The 20,630-nt window shown below is 43.3% G+C and overlaps 1 protein-coding gene across 2 annotated transcripts in view; it reads left to right on the top strand.

The window, feature by feature from the left end:
* Positions 1 to 20,630, top strand: part of NPLOC4 (NPL4 homolog, ubiquitin recognition factor) — a 52,930-nt gene that overhangs the window by 3,513 nt on the left and 28,787 nt on the right. The window contains exons 2-8 of one of the 2 annotated variants that reach the window (XM_020906454.2): positions 466 to 546; positions 6,948 to 7,060; positions 10,968 to 11,144; positions 14,605 to 14,653; positions 15,400 to 15,494; positions 17,173 to 17,296; positions 18,311 to 18,490. In XM_020906454.2, the coding sequence (XP_020762113.1) occupies positions 466 to 546; positions 6,948 to 7,060; positions 10,968 to 11,144; positions 14,605 to 14,653; positions 15,400 to 15,494; positions 17,173 to 17,296; positions 18,311 to 18,490 (819 nt within the window). Of the gene's footprint in view, positions 1 to 465; positions 547 to 6,947; positions 7,061 to 10,967; positions 11,145 to 14,604; positions 14,654 to 15,399; positions 15,495 to 17,172; positions 17,297 to 18,310; positions 18,491 to 20,630 lie in introns of those variants that run through there. The other variant, XM_070479715.1, reaches the window with a different exon arrangement.

The following is a 20,630-nucleotide window of genomic DNA, read 5'->3' as shown; positions in this document are numbered from 1 at the left end:
CTTTCAGATATATTCTTTATAAATAATGGTTAAAAGTTGAGGTTGTGGGAATTCCCTGGTGGTCCAGAGGTTGGGACTTTGCACTTTCACTGCTGATGGTGTGGGTTCAAGCCCTGGTTGGGGAACTAAAATACCACAAGCCATGTGGCATGGCCAAATCAATTTTTATTTTTTTATTTTTTTTTCAAATCAATTAAAAAAAAATTGAAGCTGTAGTTTTCTGAGTGAGATGATACAAGTTGATTATTAAGGCAGCCCTCTTAGGATGTCCTCCCCTGTGCTGATGACTCTCAGACCTCTGCTTCATCTTCTAGAAACATTGGGTTACAATACGCAAGGGGAAATGTGAAGTTTGACTGTTAAGTTTCGGTAACTTATATGCCGAGAGAGTGCAGATGTTAGTTTCCGTAATAGGTCGGGACCTTCCAAGTCTGCACAGTAACCACCTTGTTTCATTTACCACAGATAATACGTGTCCAGTCCCCAGATGGGGTGAAGCGGATCACGGCAACAAAGAGAGAAACGGCTGCAACATTTTTGAAAAAGGTACCTGTGGCTTGGGTATTGACCTTTCTTCATCCTTCACTGTTGTTCCCTTCCTAGTCTGTACCTTTTCTCTTTCCCTCATTTTCTCGATTCCTCCCCACTCCCAAGTTTAGTCTCTTGCATTGTTTTTCTCTGTCATGATTGGTGGGACTGATACAGGATCAGATGTGTCACAGCTGACCACTGCTTACCATTGCAGGACCAAGGGCCCAAAGGTCAGTGTAAGAGGATTTCACAGGAGGAATATTTGTGAGTGAAAAATCAGAGAGTGAAGAACTTGAATCGTCTGGCAAAGGGGAATTATTAACATGTATAGAATGATCCCACTTTCTTCTTAAAAAAATTAAGTAAAGCTCCATATACAAATCTGTTATATGAGAATGTGGCTTAAAGAGCATAAGCCAGACCTAAAAGTGGTAGCTCTGGAAGAGGAAGCCAAAGGAAGAAGAGTGGCTTTTGCTTGATGCTTTCATTCTAAAGGTCGGCAAAGCATGGCTCATGGCTGGCTGCCTATTTTCATTGGAACACAGCTGCACTTATTGGCTTATGTACTGCTTTTGAGCTCCAGGGGCAGAGCTGAGTAGTTGTGACAGATTGTATGGCCTGAAAGCTGAAAATATTTACTGCCTGGCTCTTTACAGAGAAAATTTGCCAACCTCTACTTTATACATTCTTTATTATTTGAGTTTGTTGTAGATAGCTTTTAACTTTTATAATGATAAAAAAATATCATTTTTCATAGGCAAAAAAAAAAGGTCACAGATCGTTAAAAGCCAGAGGGAATTTTCAGTGTCAGGTAGTTTGATCTTTTTGTTTTCACAAAGATGGAAATTGAAGTCCAGGGAATAAGGAGATTTGCTGAGGATTACACCGTCATCTGTTAAGGAAGTCATAGCACTTAACCTGAGAAGTTTGGTTTCTGAAAAGTAGTTTCTATTCTGATTCCAACAGTGCTGCTTAAGCGACCGTATTTACAAGAATAAAAGAAAAAAGACCAGGTGCAGTAGACAGCACACAGAAAAGAGAATCTCTGTGTCTTTAAGGACTTTTTAATATCCTGTGTGTGTGGTTAGTCGCTCAGTCACGTCCAGCTGTTTGTGACCCTATGGACTGTAGCCTGTCATGGAATTTTCCAGGCAAGGATAATGGAGTGGGTTGCCATTTCCTACTCCATTTTAATATTTTACTCTTTGCTTTTTTAGTAGCAGCTGACCCTTGTCAGCTCACTCCTGGTGATGGTGCTGGGATAACCCTAAAAGCTTGAGTTCTTGAGAGATTGTCTGAGACAAACATTAAGCATTACATAGCTATTGCTTGGACAGTTGTGGGAATAAATGTGAGATTAAGAGGACTGCCAACAGTTGTTCTTTACTTTTCCGGGTCTGTGATATGAAAATTTCTTATATCTGTAGTAACCATGTAGCGATATGATTTTGTTTTTAACTTGAGACTTTTGTGCTTGGCATCAAATATAGAGTTGTTGGACAGGTTAAATTCAAATGATTTCAGAGAAATCTAAAAATACAGGATTATTCTGACTTTTATTTGCCTCAGAAGTATCCTGAAATCCTAGTGCTCCTTCTGGGTATTTACTTGTTGCCTTGCATAGGGAATACAGATGCAATAGCTGTCACTGGATGTGGGTGGAGTCAGGGAGGTGCAGTTTAGTGTCGACCTAATTTCTGAAGCCATTATCACCACAGTAGTCATTGCTTAGGAGAAATTTGCTTGGGAATACTCAAAAACAAACACATTTATTATGCTGAGATGTTTCCCCTCAAGTGAAAATCCTTTCCTCTGATTATACAAATAATATGGATGAATTATAAAAGCCTCAAACAATACAGGGAAGTATGAAGAAGCAATAAAAATAACTCAAAATTTTACTAGCCAGAAATAACTGTTATTGTAGCACATCTTTATGTGTCCACATGTGCAGGCATATGTGCACATGCACTCCTGAGTCTGCATGTACATGTACTCACACGAAGATAGGATTGTACTGTACTACTGCTGTTTCAAATCTGAGGTTAAGGAGAAACATTTATGGATCACTAAAGAAAAAAATGGAGAAGGAATTGGCAACCTACTCTGGTACTCTTGCCTAGAGAATCTCATGGACAGAGGAACCTGGTGGGCTGCAGTCTGTAGGATCGCAGAGTCGGACATGACAGAAGCAACTTAGCACAAAAAAAGAAAAAAAAGAAACCGGCATGCTTGCATTTTACTTCATATGCAAAGTGCTTTTTTAAGACTTATTTGGAAATAATGTATTTTAATCGTGTATTATGCATTCGTAAAGAGGAAAATCCAACTGAAATTAACTGGATAGCCTCTCCCTGTGACCTCACATTCAGAGTCCAACCTTCCTCAACCATTTTTTGATTCAGGTGAAGATGTTATGTCTTATTGAAGGAGTCACTGGCTGCCCCATCAGGAAGATCAGCAAGCCAGCCCCCAACACCTGTGTTTTAGGTGCTAGTGCTAGGGTGCTCTCCACCTCACCAACAAGGCTCAACAACTGAGATCCCTGTTTCTTCCTTGATTGATCATTGAATGGATTGTTTGATGGCAGTGTTGAGGGGTGATGGTTGTTTAGGTATCTGGGTGACAAGTTACACGAGTCCAGGCAGTGACCCATATGTCAACCCTGCTGCCCTGCAGACAGAAGTAAGATGCACCCATTCTAGAGAAATTCACATCTCACCTCGTGATCATTTGTAACCTGGTTTTTTCACTTCACAATAGGTTATGGACATGGCTCTATGTCAACAAATGTAGTTTTGTATCTTTTTTTTTTTACTATGATAAGAAAAGTAACATAAAATTTGCCATGCGAACCATGTTATAGTTCAGTAGTGTTAAGTACATTCATAGTGTCATGCAGCCATCACCACCATCCATCTCCAGAATTTCTTCATCTTCCCACACTGAAACTCTGTTCCCATTAAACACAAATTTCCTCTCCCTGCCTCCCCTTCAGCTCTGGTAACCACCCTTCATTCTGTCTCTGAATCTGACTCCTCCAGGTGTGTCATATAAGTGGACTCATACTATTGATAATAATTTGGCTGTGCATTTGTGCCCTGTAAGTGGGCTTTGAAATGGCCTTCCTGTTGCCTCACAGACTTGCCTGAAAAGTATGTTCACTGAACTTTGTTGGCTCCAACTTCCCATCCCCACACTGATAGCCTTGATCCTGATTTAATATGAGGCATTATGCTCTCTAAGGAAATTGGTTTTGCAAGTGTGATGAGACGTCTTGCAATGAAAATCTGTCATAGAATCTTGAGTTACTGGATCCTTTGAGACCATCTAATGCTTCTCACTGAAGAATTCCTTCTCTGAATCATTAGACCATAAACCCCTCCAGGACAGGTTCTTCTGGCTGTCTTGTTTGGTGTCATCTTTCCTCATCTTCAGGATCCAAGGGTTTGCTTCTGCTGCTGTCACTTCCCTGAAAGGGCCCTTACTGAGTCACCCCAGATCCTACCTCTATCCTTTTTTTTTGCTGCACCTTGTGGCTTGTGGGATCTTAGTTCCCCAACCAGGGATCAAATGTGCACCCTCAGCCATGAAAATGCAGAGTCCTAACTGCTGGGTTGTCAGGAAATTTCCCTCAGTCCTTTCTTAACTGACATCTTAGCAGCCAGTGACTCTGTCCTTTCTCTTTATCCTGTTACACATTTTTTTTTAACCTGTGAATTAAAGTACCTGCTGAGAGATGCTTGAAAAATGTGAACAGTCAAAAAGACTGATGATAAAGCAAATACCCAAGTCTGGGTTGGGGCAGTTGCCAGCCTCCAGGAACCATTGGTCAGCCTTCCCACTTCCTCATCCTGTCGTTCCTCTCCTGGCTTGATGGGAGCTGCTTCCCCACTTTTCTGTGTTTTACCACCTCTGTGCGTTCCTAAACCCTAAATTTTAGTTTTGGCTGTTTTTGAACTTAAGTGAAATCGTGCCATGTATTCTTTTTTGTTACCTTCCATTATAAACATTTGTATTCATCTCACACAGTACCATGTTTCTGGTTTTATTACAGTAGTCACACATCAAGATTATCTCAGATGTGAAATGAAGTTTTTAAGTTTTTTTCCCTGGATGTACTGCATGGCATGTGGGATCTTAGTTCTTCTACTGGGGACTTGTGCCCTCTGCGTTGGAAGGCAGAGTCTTAACCACTGGACTGACAGTGAAGTCCCAGTTTTTAAGATTTTAACTGTGCTCTTGTAAGACTCTGCTAATGGATGAAACTGGAGCCCATTACACAGAGTGAAGTAAGCCAGAAAGATAGACCATTACAGTATACTAACACATATATATGGAATTTAGAAAGATGGTAACGATAACCCTATATGCAAAACAGAAAAAGAGACTCAGATGTATAGAAAGGACTTGTGGACTCTGGGAGAAGGCGAGGGTGGGATGTTTCAAGAGAACAGCATCGAACATGTATATTATCTAGGGTGAAACAGATCACCAGCCCAGGTTGGGTGCATGAGACAAGTGCTCGGGCCTGGTGCACTGGGAAGGCCCAGAGGGATCGAGTGGAGAGGGAGGTGGGAGGGGGGACCGGGATGGGGAATACATGTAAATCCATGGCTAATTCATTTCAATGTATGACTAAAACCACTGCAATGATGTAAAGTAATTAGCCTCCAACTAATAAAAATAAATGGGAAAAAAAAAAGACTCCGCTAAAATTTTTTTATTTAAATGCTTGATGCCTTGTGTTCGATTTTTGTATCTTTAGATAAATAATTCAGAGTTCAAAGAAGCAGTTATTTTCACAGGAGCACCATATAGAACCTAGTTTGTATATTTCTGCATCTTCCAAAAGTGGGATTCAGCCTGTGTGAAGTAATGTTGCTGGCTATTGTATTTGAAAATACTGCTGCTCTCGGTGCTGATAGAAAGCACAGATCTCAGTCATGTGGTCATAGGGGTTTCCCTCTGCCCACAGGGCCGCCCACACAGTACCCTGCACCACTTCAGAGATTGCCTTACATCCCAGGGGTGCTATCCTAACTCACACAGCCAGTGTTCCTGGTGCAAGAGTTCTTTCTTATTCTTGGCAGTAACTTGCAGTGCTCTGTCTATAGAAAAACAGTATGGTTTTGCAGACAGTATGGTTCTGCAGAACAGATAAAATGCCACAATTTGTTAATTTCAGTTTATCGCTGTTTCAGAAAAACATCAAAGTCTTTAGTCTTGCCTGTTTCTTTGTCTTTGGCCACACTGCACAGCATGTGGGATCGTAGGCCTGGACCAGGGATTTAACCCATGCCCTCTGCATTGGGAGCATGGAATCTTAACCCCTGGACTGCCAAGAAAGTACCTGGTCCTGTTTCTGACCAGCATTGTTGCTCTCTCAGGATTCTCATGGCAATTCTGTGATGATTTCCTGTTGTGTGATTTGGAGTTCTTATCTTCATGTGTCCTCTGCTCTGAGTTTCTGTCTGGTGTTCAGCCTGAAGAACATCCTCTGGCATTTATTGTGGTGGAGGCTGTGGGCAACAGTGCCCTTGGGTCTTGTCAACTTGAGAATGTTTTCATTTTGCCCTTGTATTTGAAAGGTATTTTCTTCAGATGGAGAATTCTGAGTTGACAGATTTTTATTCCTGCCTCAGCACTTTAAAGATGTTGTTCCTTTGTCTTCTGGTCTCCATTGATCTTTGGTTTTTAGTGATGTGATGACAGTGTGCCCAGGCATAGTTTTCTCTTTATTTATCCTATTTTGGTTTTGCTGAACTTCCTGGATTTGTTACTTGTATGTTTTTCATCAAATTTGAGAGTTTTGGCCATTCTTTCTTCAAATATTTTTCAGTCCTAGCCTTATTCTCTTCTGAGGATTATTTGCTATTGCTCTGGAGGTTCCCTAAGGCTCTGTACATTCTTTCAAATCTCTTATCTGTAGATTGTATAGTTTCTAATAACCCATCTTTAATTGACTTTTTTTTTTTGTCATTTCCCTTCTGATGATAAGCCCATCCAGTGAATTTTCTATTTCAGTTGTAGAATTTCCATTTTATTCTATTTTATCATTTCTGTTTCTCTGCCAAAATTCCCTGTCTCAGATGACCCTAAGAGTTGAGCTCCATGTCTTGGCCCCAGACTCGAGTTTCCTTGTAAGAGAGCAAAACAACAAGAGGAATTTGTTTAATGAGGAGCAATTTCTAAACTCACTAGGAATGTCTGATGTATATATGTGGTCAGGGTAGTGATACTTAAATATTTTGGTATGTTATTTGCTGTGGTGTGGGACTTGTGGGGTTTTAGTTCCCCAACCAGGTATTGGACCCAAGTGCTTAACAGTGAAAGCTCAGGGTCCTAGCCACTGGACCATCAGGGAATTCCCTTAAATATTTTATTAAATCTCTGTTGTTTGGGGCTTGTTTTAGGTCGCAAAGGAGTTTGGCTTCCAAAATAATGGCTTCTCAGTTTACATCAATAGAAACAAGACTGGAGAAATAACAGCGTCATCTAACAAATCCCTCAACCTACTGAAGATCAAGTGAGTGCCTGAGGGGAGAAGGTGGGGAGTGGGGAGGGCATGTTGGCACTAGTTACCTGCCTGAAGTCACTAATTTCTGCCCTGTTTCCTTCTGCTACTGTGATTACGGTCTTGAACACGTACCAAAGTGCAGGTGACCGTGCTGCTTGCCAGGTGTTTGGCAGCCACGCCAAATATACAGTTACTGTCGAGCTGATCTGTTTGACTTGCAGAATTCAGGGATATACGTCACAGAGGAGGAGTTATAGTGTGTGTGCAACTGCACACTCAGCTGCTTCACTGCAGAGAAGGACCTTGAATGTAGCTCTGTGTGTAGTTCTGCCTTGAGACCTGCTTGGTAGGTCTGTGTTGTATTTCTTGCTGGCAAGACCCCTGGAGTGCCTTGCCTTAGAATTGATAGGTAATGTCAGAAGAAGTTTCTTGGGTGCAGAGACCTCTCCTGTTTTTTTAGTTTTATGGGAGCACAGCCACATCCATTCGTTTATATGTTTTCATGCTGCAAGGGTAGGGCTGAGTGATTGTGACAGAGGCTGTCTGGTCTGCAAAGCCAAAAATATTTCTCTGTCTGGCCCTTTATAGAAAAGGTTTGCTGACCCCTGTCTGAGCTGTGTGGCACACCTGCTCACATATCAGTGAGCAGAACCCTTCAGGTCTTTGCTGTCCTTAGGTAGCGGGCAGGTAGTTGTCTTATTTGGGCTACAGGTAGTCTGGCTGCTGTGACCACTAGTGAGGGTTGGGCTGGGCTTTGTTGGTACTTGGCTGTGTGCCTTTTACCAGTCAGAATAATAGGCTGTCTTGGCGATCTGTGTGGTCCATTTTAGATTCACAATTAGTATGTCTTTGTAGGGGAAATGCAATTTTAACATGAATTTATTTGTTCTTCAACGGATACTTGTTCTGCACCTGCTCATTGCCTGCCGCTGTGATGCTGTAAAGCCTTGTCTTGTGTATATTTGTTTCCAGTGGATGAGGGCCGTCTTTTCTTCCAGCTTGCCAAGGGTTTCTGCATCTTGAGAATCACTTCTCGTGGGTATTCCTCGGGTTTGGACTCATACCCACTACTCCTGGCTGTGTGCCTGAATAATCACCCAGTCTCACTGGGCCCCTGCACCCTTGTCTGTTGGGGGGTGGGGGGCTTGCGCCTCCTCCACATGGTTGTCGGGTCCCTACACGGGACGAGCACTATGGAAGTGGCAGCTGTGTGTCTCAGGGCTATTCTGACGGCTGGATGGCAGAAAAGGGGGGCTGCAGAGTGAAACACCCTCAAGGCAAAGCTGTCCACCTGAGGTGCAGTCACACTTGGAGGGCGTGTCTTTCTGGGTGATCCTGGAGCGTGTCTTTTCAGTGATGGTTGTGATGCTTGCTGAGCGCCATGAGCCCAAACTTGAGAACTATGTCCTGTCACTGTTCGAGACTTAGCTGACCATGTCTGTAAGAGTCGGTCACCCAGGGCTCCTTGTGGGTCTCACTCCACTGCCTTTGTTGCCATTTTCACAGTTCAACTGGCTGTTCTAATTCTCTTATTCATTTGTAGGTTCTTTTTTTCACCCTCTGGCTGCTTTAAAGATCTTCGTTGGTCTTGGGGTCCTGTGGTATCTGTTTGACCTGTCCAGGTGTGGACTCGGTGGCCTGTTAGTTGCTTTGTGTAATTCTACCTGATGTAAAATGTATTTTCTGTATCTGCAGGTGAGGTCTAGAGAATTCTTCCCCATTATCTCTTTAAATATTACTTCTCCTTCAGTCTGTCTATTATTTCGGTGATGACATTTTTAACTTTTTTCTATTTGATTTCTTTCAGCCCTGGCTGTTAACTCATGTGCTCACAGGGGCTTCTTCCCGGCTCCTGCTCTGCCCTCACGCTGGCCCCCAGGGTTCCAGTGAAGACTGCTGGGTTCCTTGGGGTTCTACCTTGGCCTGTCACACACCTGGTGCTTCCCTCTCAGGTCCTGAGGTGTCTGGAGTCTGTCTCTCCTGAGTGTATTTAGGGTTTGCAAGGATCCTGTTGCACTATTGCTGGTGTTGTCTAGCCTGTTCTAAGCAGGGGATTTGGGAAGAGCTGCTAAGTCTGCAGCCCCTCTGCCCACTCTTGGAGCCCTTGGTCATTGCAGATGGCCTCTTGTTGCTCACAATTCTTCATTCCATTTCCAGCTGACATTTCATACATAAGTATATATTCTTTGTCTTGAATTCCACACCTGAAGTCTTTGGATATCTAAATCTGTTGATTGTTTCCTGCCCTCTCTTGGTCCTGGTGGTTCGTTTCTCTTGTACATTTGGTGACCTTTTCTTGAGAGCTTGTATTTGGCCAAACTTGGTCTTAGGGGGCCCTGAAGGATCTGGGGTTGTTGGCTTTCCTACTGAAGGAAATGGCAACCCACTCCAGTATCCTTGCCTGGAAAATCTCTTGACAGAGGAGCCTGGTGGGATGCAGTCCCACCATTTTGGGCAGGCAGGCTCAAGGCCTCATCTCTGTCACCCAGAGAATTGACTATAAGCCAACTTCAGGGTTCCCATCATGAGCTGGCCATAGGCTCCTTCACTATTCTTGTTTGAGCTGCTCTGGGTTTTTGGACCCTTGGGAGTTCCTTTCTTTAAGTTCCACAATGCATTTTAGAGTGTGTTTGTTAAAACTGATGGAGCAGTTGAGCCAAGTATCCTGAACCTGGAGGATGTTTAGGAATATCTCATTTGCTGTTAGACATAGACATCTTCAATTACAAATTGGAGGTCTTATCACCCTAAATTGTGAGAGGAAAAAGAGGGCTGAGCAGACCCGTTGAACAGCTGCAGCCCAGCCTCCCCATCCTGGCTGAGGCACCTGTTCCGGTTCTCTCCGTTTGTTGTTTGGAGGCTGCAGGCTGTGCTTCCAGTCTTACTTCCTGCACGTGCCTCTTGTTGAGAGCAAGGAAATGCTTACCCAGTGGTGGTGCTACAGCTTTTCTTCCAAGACTGGGGTTGGCTGATTGTCTCAGGACCTGCAGTGTTCCCAGGTGGGACCGTTCACTGGCCTCAGGCATGGTGGTAGGTGGGCAGTCAGGCTCTGCTGAAGTCTGCAGTGGGTCTGATGGGGAAAGGACACTGTTCATATTGAAAATGATTGAAAACCAAATATTGCCCTTTACAGTGTGAATCATGGCAGCCTTTGTAGAAAGCAGTATGTCAGCAGCTTTAAGAACAAATAAAGCTCCTAAAGTTTAATGTACCCTCTGGGAAATCTGCCCTATGGCCGGGAGACCGTGCCATCTCTTGGTGGCATGGTGGTGGCAGGTCTCTCAGGAGCCTTGCCTGTCATGCGGGAGCAGCAAAGTGTACTGTGGGGTGGCTTCACCGCAGAATGTTGACTAGAGGTAGAACATCTTTGGAGCGATTGTGTGAGAACAGCAGATGGAGAAAGTGTATGTCTAATCATCTCAGGTTTGTACATCAGTGATGTGCATGTTACGGACACGTGTGTGAATGTAAAGAAAGAAGTGGAAGGATGTGCCCCAGGGAGGTAAATGAGAGAGCTAAAGAGAGGGCCAAGGAAGGAATGAGGGGAAGTGGGCACCAAGCAGAGGAGGGGGAGGTGGGTAGAGGCTGTGCTGCTTCAGTGTCTGGTGAGGTGGTGCGTCTTCTGTGTGGAACTAGGTGTGTCTGTGCCTGCGCAGCATAGATCCTGCAGTGTGGTTGTAGGGAAGTTATATTTCAGTCCAGAGAGCCTGCTGCTGACCTTGGTAAGGTGAAGAGGCATGAGGAGACAGGAAAGGAGCACTCACTCTCTTAAAATTGGAAGCCTAGCTGTCTGTGCCATTGGGGTGGTTGGTGTTGGCTGTGTGTAGGCATCAGAGGTTTTCACATGAGTTGATCTGTGCAGCTCAGGTTGTGAAGAAAGGAAGACAGCCTCAACTTACATTTGTTGTTTGAACAGACATGGAGATCTGCTGTTCCTGTTTCCCTCGAACCTTGCGGGACCGTCATCTGAGATGGAGACGTCGGCCCCGCAGGGGTTGAAGGCCTGTGGTGCTCCCAACGTGGTGGAAGATGAGATCGACCAGTACCTCAGCAGGCAGGACGGGAAGATCTACAGGAGCCGCGACCCACAGCTGTAAGTGCCCTCGGGGCCAAGGGTCAGTCAAGTGAAATGTCTGTAATGTGTTCTGAGGAAGAAATGTAAGTTTCAAGTTTGACCATCTATTTTCAACTTACACCTCACTTAAGTTACTCTGTGAGCTTTTTCTCATTGTTTGAATCTCAAACTGTGCTCCACATGTATTTTAAAAATTTTAAAGTGGTGAGAACTAAGAGATTTGAAAGAAGGAAGGAGCCTTAAACCAAGTCCTCTCTGTGGTGTGCCCCTGAAATACCTGGATGCACATGCAGAGTGGGCTTTAGCAAGTGTGACAGGGGAGTACCCTGGGTGGTACCCTGGCACCTGCTGGCACAGGTCCTCATTCACATCGTCTTGTTTAATGCTCATGGGCGAAGCTCAACCTTCCATACCCAGTGTGCTCTTTCTGTTCTTCTAGAGAGTGTTTCCTTTGCTAAAGGTGCTGCTGCCTTCGGAATGTTCACTTTTCAGCGAGGATTGTGTAAAGTGCTTATGCTTGTGTACATTTGTTTATTTTAGATTTTTTGCTGTTCTTTTTAAGGAGACTAGTTAGAAACATTTGAGTTCACACTCTGATGTAAAACTGAGTGAAGGTAGTCTCTGCAGTGGAGTGTGTAACTGCATCTCTTTGCAAGCATGACATTGAGATACTAGAATTCAACATGCTGCATTAGGAACTTGTATATCTCTGATCAGAGGGCCCCAAAGAGTGCTGAGATGCAGTTGGCATGGAACCACTCTGTGGCTGTGGCCATCAGTCAGCTCTATGCCCCTATTTGCTTTCCTCCCAGGGACCCAGGGTGGCTCCCACCCTGATCAGTGTTTGTGAGGCCTCACTAGAAATCTTTTTCAGAGTTCATGTGCCTCCATGTGTATCACCTGGACGAGCCTGCCTGTTGGGAGATCCAGGCCCTTTTTGCTCTGAGATATAGAATGAGGTGTACCTGAGACTTCTCACCCCATGTGGACAGTGCTGTGACTGCACCTGTCAGCACGCTCGCCACCCTAGCGCATCCCCACTGTCCTACCCTGTGCAGACTGAAACCCACAGAGCCAAGTGATCTTTTCATCCTTTTTTCCAAAATATGCACACAGAGTGGGTGTTTTCCACACAAGCTATTTTTTTTTCATTTATTTTTATTAGTTGGAGGCTAATTACTTTACAGTATTGTAGTGGTTTTTGTCATACATTGACATGAATCAGCCATGGATTTACATGTATTCCCCATCCCGATCCCCCCTCCCACCTCCCTCTCTACCCGATCCCTCTGGGTCTTCCCAGTGCACCAGGCCCAGGCCCGAGCACTTGTCTCATGCATCCAACCTGGGCTGGTGATCTGTTTCACCCTAGATAATATACATGTTTCAATGTTGTTCTCTCGAAACATCCCACCCTCGCCTTCTCCCATAGAGTCCAAAGTCTGTTCTGTACATCTGTGTCTCTTTTTCTGTTTTGCATATAGGGTTATCATTACCATCTTTCTAAATTCCATATATATGTGTTAGTATACTGTAATGGTCTGTATCTTTCTGGCTTACTTCACTCTGTATAATGGGCTCCAGTTTCATCCATCTCATTAGAACCAGTTCAAATGAATTCTTTTTAATGGCTGAGTAATATTCCATGGTGTATATGTACCATAGCTTCCTTATCCATTCTTCTGCTGATGGGCATCTAAGTTGCTTCCTTGTCCTGGCTATTATAAACAGTGCTGCGATGAACATTGGGGTGCACATGTCTCTTTTAGATCTGGTTTCCTCGGTGTGTATGCCCAGAAGTGGTATTGCTGGGTCATATGGCAGTTCTATTTCCAGTTTTTTAAGAAATCTCCACAGTGTTCTCCATAGCGGCTGTACTAGTTTGCATTCCCACCAACAGTGTAAGAGGGTTCCCTTTTCTCCACACCCTCTCCAGCATTTATTGCTTGTAGACTTTTGGATAGCAGCCATCCTGACTGGCGTGTAATGGTACCTCATTGTGGTTTTGATTTGCATTTCTCTGATAATGAGTGATGTTGAGCATCTTTTCATGTGTTTGTTAGCCATCTGTATGTCTTCTTTGGAGAAATGTCTGTTTAGTTCTTTGGCCCATTTTTCGATTGGGTCATTTATCTTTCTGGAGTTGAGCTGGAGGAGTTGCTTGTATATTTTTGAGATTAATCCTTTGTCTGTTGCTTCGTTTGCTATTATTTTCTCTCAATCTGAGGGCTGTCTTTTCACCTTGCTTATAGTTCCCTTTGTTGTGCAAAAGCTTTTAAGTTTCATTAGGTCCCATTTGTTTATTTTTGCTTTTATATCCAATATTCTGGGAGGTGGGTCATAGAGGATCCTGTTGTGATTTATGTTGGACAGTGTTTTGCCTATGTTCTCCTCTAGGAGTTTTATAGTTTCTGGTCTTACATTTAGATCTTTAATCCATTTTGAGTTTATTTTTTGTGTATGATGTTAGAAAGTGTTCTAGTTTCATTCTTTTACAAGTGGTTGACCAGTTTTCCCAGCACCACTTGTTAAAGAGGTTGTCTTTTTTCCATTGTATATCCTTGCCTCCTTTGTCAAAGATAAGGTTGTCCATAGGTTCGTGGATTTATCTCTGGGCTTTCTATTCTGTTCCATTGATCTATATTTCTGTCTTTGTGCTAGTACTATACTGTCTTGATGACTGTGGCTTTGTAGTATAGTCTGAAGTCAGGCAGGTTGATTCCTCCAGTTCCATTCTTCTTTCTCAAGATTACTTTGGCTAGTCGAGGTTTTTTGTATTTCCATACAAATTGTGAAATTATTTGTTCTAGTTCTGTGAAAAATACCGTTGGTAGCTTGATAGGGATTGTATTGAATCTATAGATTGCTTTGGGTAGTATAGCCATTTTGACAATATTGATTCTTCCAATCAGTGAACACGGTATATTTCTCCATCTGTTTGTGTCCTCTTTGATTTCTTTCATCAGTGTTTTATAGTTTTCTATGTATAGGTCTTTTGTTTCTTTAGGTAGATATACTCCTAAGTATTTTATTCTTTTTGTTGCAATGGTGAATGGTATTGTTTCCTTAATTTCTCTTTCTGTTTTCTCATTGTTAGTATATAGGAATGCAAGGGATTTCTGTGTCACACAAGCTATTTTTGTACCATTCTCAAGAGTTTTTGCCACATCCACATACCAACTTTCTTAGTCTTTACCGAACATTTTTATTTAAATTGATTTTAAATTCATTTGCTTTTAATTTGTGTCATTTTAAGCAGTTACTATCCATGGAATCACAGGTTTGATGCACAGGTCAATAGTTTTAATACACACCAAAATATTAAACTGTTACAAGCCCTTCACCACATACCATTTCAGATAATTTCACGTGGGTGGGGCAGCATTTCATTAGGTATGACATGCATTGTGAGTATCACCCTGCAAGGAGGCAGAAGAACACGTGCTGACACTGTGCGTTTCTCTTTCCTGTGCTCTAGGTGCCGGCACGGGCCTCTGGGGAAGTGCGTGCACTGCGTTCCTCTCGAGGTGAGTCCACGCAGAGTGAGTTCCCAGATCTGTCTCCACACTTCTCTAAGTCCCTGGGCTGGGTTGGAGTGGTTCAAGGAACTTATCTATTTATTGCCCTGGGCCTCGGATTCCCCCTAGTGCAGGCTGCACTGAGAGGATGAGCCTTTATTTATGGGAGTGACCTTCTGGGTAGATTATGAACAGCTGGGACAGGGTATTGCTGTGATAAAGGGGCCACATTTACACTGGGTTCCCTGGACAATCCTTTTAAAACCTGACACAAAGCTGGACCTGGCGGTTTTTGTGTTCATCATCGTTTTGATTTACTTTGCCCTGAATCTCATATCTCTACTGATTTGTCCTGGTGAGATTGAGAGTTACCATAATAATGCTGACTTGTGACTGGTTAACACTGAATTTACGGCAGGAAGGCCAACCTGATTTTCTTCATGAGTCTCCTCTTGCTTCATCTTGTGACTTTTTTTTTTTTTTTTTGCAAAATATACTTGATACTTGACTTGCATCATTTTATGTTTAATAGAGATTAACAGATTAATAGAGATTTAATTAATTAATAGAGATTAATAGAGTTATCTTTTAAAGATAACTGGTACACAGAGAACCTGGTTCTGACCTAGAACAATAGTGAGGACCCAACACCAGTTCTCCCTTTCTGCCCACCTGCCTCAGGGCTTGGCAGGTGGAGGCTGTGGCCATGACGCTAGTTGCAAGTGTGTGACTCTGTTTACTGTGTGTTTTGGCAGCCGTTTGACGAGGACTACCTAAACCACCTAGAGCCTCCCGTGAAGCACATGTCCTTCCACGCCTACATCCGGAAGCTGACTGGAGGGGCTGACAAGTAAGCAGCTTGAATGAGGTGGTGGCACCCGTGTGGCTTTGGGTCGCAGAAGTTCATTTTCTGTCTCTTGCACACGTTGCTTAAAAGCCCCTTGGCATTTGAATGAGAAAAGTAAAGATCAGAGTCTGGGCATGCATTGTTTGAATTTGTGAATCTTATTCTGATTCTAGAAGAGGAAACAGGTGGGTGGAGACTCTGGTACCTGCTGTAGTCTGCAGTGCCAGTGCATGGGCAGAGGCCAGGCTGGTGGTGGCCTCTGTGGAGGCCCGGGGGTACCTTGGCAACCTTCTCTCGGGTATGCGGTGTCCTGGCAGCTAGCTGTTTGTGAAGATGAATGAGATGAGGCATGTCAGTGGCCAGTCCTGTGTCTATGGAGTCTCAGCCCACCTTCCCTTTGATTTTTGAAAACCTGAACCACTTCCCCCCAATCCTCTTGGCTCTCCTGTTTCACAGCCCCCGTCAGCCCTTTGCCCTGGAACCTGCCTCGTTAGCAGCTCAACTTCACAGCCATAGTAAGGCCAAGGTAGGGTGTCATCCCTGGCTTGGCCTCTGGTGCCTCAGCATTGCTGTCTGCAGTCTCGGCCAGGCGGGCAACGGGGGTGCAGGTGTGCAGTGGGGACAGCTGGCTCTTAGAGAGCAGCTGTGGCAGTGGCAAGCTGAAAGCACTTTGATTTCTTCTGAATTACATCAAGTCCTTGCCGTGCAGCCCTATCCTGCTGATGTGTTCACCTCACCAAAAAGGAACGGACTTCTTACCGGGATTTTATGATTCTTGTCTGTGCAGCGAGAGGAGATGGTGGCTGAGCACAAGTCAGCAACATTTCATGAAGAATGTCATGTTCGCCTGCTTGTAGTTTTTCTCTGACAGCCTGCTGACATCCTGAAATGACTTTTAAAAAAACTTAGACCAGGAAAAAAAAAATCCCACCCGAAGCCTATTCTTGCTTTGTCCGTGGGGTAAGCTCTGAAGCTGTCTGGACCAGAGCACGAGTGTGCTGAGGTTTGCTGGCCTTTTGTCAGTCTAGGTCAAAGGCTTGCTTGTCACTGTCGTTAACATGCAGCCTTGGTTGTAACCCTTGCTTTCCAAGTGCCATCATTTTCATGATGCTGCTGGCTTGTGGGGACAGTGCTGATCACTGGGCTGTTTGTGAACAGGAAAGCGACGGAGGTTGCAGGCACTTGTGCAGGCTCACCTGCAAGTCCACAGTGGGGCCCAGGACATCCTCACTGACCAAAAGCAGAGTGGTGATATCTTTGTTATGTATCCTAATCACATTTTTTCTATGGATAAGAATTCTGTCCAGAAATCTTAAGTATTAGACTCATTATGTAAATATTTGTTAAGTCGATGAAATTTAAAGAGAGTTTCATTTTCTCTCAGAGGCATAGGTTAAATCCAGATATTCAGCAGTACTCTTGAAAATCTTCATAGATGTTAGTGAAAACGAACTGTTTTTGTCAGAAATAATTCTGAATCCCATACAGTCTTAAGTGTACGGGACAGAAGCTAGAACTCCATTAGAATAAATTTTAGCACATTTTCCCTGCTGTTGCTACCACATGCTTAGCTCCTGAGAACTCTGTTCAGGAAGTGTAAGGTATCTTGCATTTTATTTCCAGCCTCCTGCTAAACTTTTAACCATTGTAATGTTTAATTAAGTTGCATTTTCTTGTTCAGGGGGAAATTTGTTGCCCTGGAGAACATCAGTTGCAAGATTAAATCAGGGTGTGAGGGACACCTTCCATGGCCTAACGGCATCTGTACTAAGTGCCAGCCAAGTGCCATCACGCTGAACAGACAGGTGAGATGTTGTCTGTGTCCATCTGGGTTCAGAAAGCAGTATATTTGTGTTCACGGCTGAGGAAAGATCTCTAGCTCCTTCAAGCATAGAGGGGAGCCTTCAGTTTTCTGTGTTGTTGGCTTGTGTAGAGGCAAAATTTTCCTGGTGACTGTTTAAAATGCTCAGTGGTTGTGATTTTGCCTTTTAAGAAACTGTGGCTCTGGAAGTTGGCTATGGCTCAACTATGAACAGAACTGTCCTGGGACCAGCTCAGGACATCTTTCCAAGCCAGGTTAAGAAGGGAACTGGGCTCAGGAAGGAGATTGGGCTCAAGAAGGAGCTCGGAAAATTTTGTGTAGTTATTCTGGCTTTTTCCACTCTTATCGTCCAGCCCTCCAAGAATAGCTCACCTCGTCTTTTCCCTGCCGCTGCCAGCCCTTGTTTAGCTGCTTAGAATTCCATGGCCTCCTTGACTGTCTGAGAACTTTTCTACTTTTCTTTTTCTCCTTCCTTCCTTCCATCCATCCCTCTAGTTCTCTTTTCTTTCTTTCTGTCTTAATTTCTTTTTGAAAACTTTTTTTGACTTAGAAAATGTGAAAACCTGCATTTTAGGTAGAATCCCAGTAAGGTGGTTTTTTTTTTTGGCCATGCCATGTGGGATTGAACACTCCCCCCCTGCAGTGGAAGTGCAGAGTCTTAACCACTGGACCACTAGGGATGTCCCCTGGTGAGATTAATTTGAATTAATTTATTGAGGAGTCCCACCCTTACCCCTTCTACCCACTAAAATCTCCCATCCAAGTACTAGCCAGGCCCGACCCTGCTTAGTTTCCGAGATCAGACGAGATCGGGCGCGTTCAGGGTGGTATGGCCGTAGACTACCCACTAAAATCTGAAGTAGTCTTAAGGGCAGAGCACATCATTCTTATCTGAAGTAGTCTTAAGGGCAGAGCACATTCTTAGAGTCTTGTGCTAAAAGAATCAATTATTTTTTATCGAGTATTTGAATTTAACCTATTGTTGTTAACTCTACAGAAATACAGACATGTGGACAACATCATGTTTGAGAATCATACAGTTGCTGACCGCTTCCTTGACTTCTGGAGGAAGACAGGGAACCAGCACTTCGGGTACTTGTATGGACGGTACACGGAGCACAAAGACATTCCTCTTGGTATCAGGGCTGAAGTAGCTGCAATTTATGAGCCTCCTCAGGTAGACATGAACAGGACTTACAGTCTGTGGGTCTCTATTGCTTTGTTTTGATGGCTCTACGGAATGCCTTTTTCAGATTGTTTGTTGCTTTTCCTACTGCATCATTTGCCACAGTCTGTAGACACTTAGACACACTCAAAAAGAACATTTGGAGAGTAAGACCATAGCCCCTAAATATTTCAGTGTATGTTTCCAAAGAATAAGGGCACATTCTTATATAACAATTGCATTGAGAAATTGAAGTAAGTTGAACTTTGATACAGATCTAATCTGCCGTCTTATTCCACTTTTGTCAGTTCCCCCAAAAGTGTCATAAAGTTGCTCTCTTCTGATTCTCTATCTCCTCTGCCCATGCCTACAATCACCTATCCTAGGAATTATGAAATTAGAGTCACAGAATTACTCTAGTTCTTTACCTTATGCCACACATGTAACTTAATAACAGTATCAAGATTACCACCAGTGTAGAACTGAAAACAGTTTAGAATTAGGTGGAAGGGTAGGGTCCCTCGGGTATATCCCACTAGGGACCAGCAGTTGGTTTCTGTGTTTAAAGTTGCCTAGAATATCTTCTCTGTATGATTGTGTCACCAACAGGTTATAACCAACATTTAGGTTCATTTGATTTTCAGTATTTAGGGGTTGGTTTTATATATATGTATTTAAATTTGTTGTACAATTATGTAAAACTTTTATGTGGTTGTGTGTTACATATATGTAATATATTTATATTTTATTTTATATAATAACTTTACTACAAAAGTGAGGACTGGAACTGTATTGCATCCTGGTTTATGATGTGTTGAGATAGTTAGAGGGTCTTGTTCCTTCTGGTTACTGTGATGCAAAAACATAAAAAGTGCAATGCACTGAGGCCTGAACAGAGAAACAAATGGAACATAGTAAATGTTAAGAGGCTGAATTCGGTGGTGGGTATTTAGATGTTCACTACTGATTCTTTAAACTTTGTTGTATGCCTGAAATTTTTTATTTTAAAAAATGTTGGGAAAGAAAAAAATTTGCACGTTTGCAAAGTGAGTTCTACAAACAGCGTCTTCCCCTTCATCTGATTTCCTCCCTCCCCTACAGGTAGCCCTCACTTTAAACAGTTTTTGGCTTAGATCTGTAAAGTTTGATTTTTTTTTTTTTTTTTAGTGTAATGGGTCCATAGATACTCCTGTCTTCTCCTTTATCTCTGGGGGGCATCATGCCATGCACATGTGTGTCCCCTTGTGCTGTGTTCGGAGATCTTGCCATAACTGGTCTATTTTTTTTTTTTTTTTTTAATAAACCAGGGTCTGAACTGTAGGCCTTGTGGCCTTTGCAGGTGTGTGGCTCCTGTAGAGATTCCATTTCTTCCCTGGGTGTATTTATACAGATTGTGTGTCGTCTACCCCCTTGACATCCTTGTTATTTATTGAGAGCCACAGAGGATGTGTTGGGCCAGGCCTTCTGTGATGGTTCACTTGCAAGGAGATGGAAGATGGCAGTAGGTGCTCACCCAGAGACCCTGCTTGTCCAACCCTTCAGGTGCTGAATGTGCTCTGTGAGCGGGATCTGCTTTTGGAAGCACATGACGTTCCAGTTCAGCTTTGAGGAGGGTGCTTCACGATGTTCCAGTTCAGTTTTGAGGAGGGTCCTTTCGTGAAGTATTTTAACAGTTTCATTAAGAGTATGATTGAACAAAAAATGGGAACAGAAGCCTTTGGCGTCGAAACTACTAACAGCATCATCAGAGCTCCCAAATTGGGGATCCTGGAGGTTGAAACATTTGACCTCTAATAACCTCCAGCTCATTAGAAGTTGAAGCTCATGATGCCACATGTCATGAAACAAAAATCCTTAGGTTTGTTCTGAGTTTGTGCTTTGACCTGTGCTCTGGAGGTATTAATCATCTCCATATGGGTCATACCCAGCAACATAAAGTTCTTTTGTTATTTTGCCAGGATTTAACTAATTTACAAGGATATACCCAATTAGCATAACTCAGTTTGGAATTACCTTCACTTTCCTGTTTGTTAGCTGTGTCTTCTGCTCAGTATGATGCTTAACCTATGAGCTGCATTTTGGTGCAGATTTCAGCAAGCTTTGTCTACTGCAAGAAGTGGGGTTCTATGGCCAGTGTAGGTTGCATGTGAGC

The sequence above is a fragment of the Odocoileus virginianus genome, chromosome 17 (genome assembly GCF_023699985.2).
Source record: "Odocoileus virginianus isolate 20LAN1187 ecotype Illinois chromosome 17, Ovbor_1.2, whole genome shotgun sequence".
NCBI classification, from domain to species: Eukaryota; Metazoa; Chordata; class Mammalia; order Artiodactyla; family Cervidae; genus Odocoileus; species Odocoileus virginianus.
This window is presented reverse-complemented; position numbering and strand designations above follow the sequence as displayed.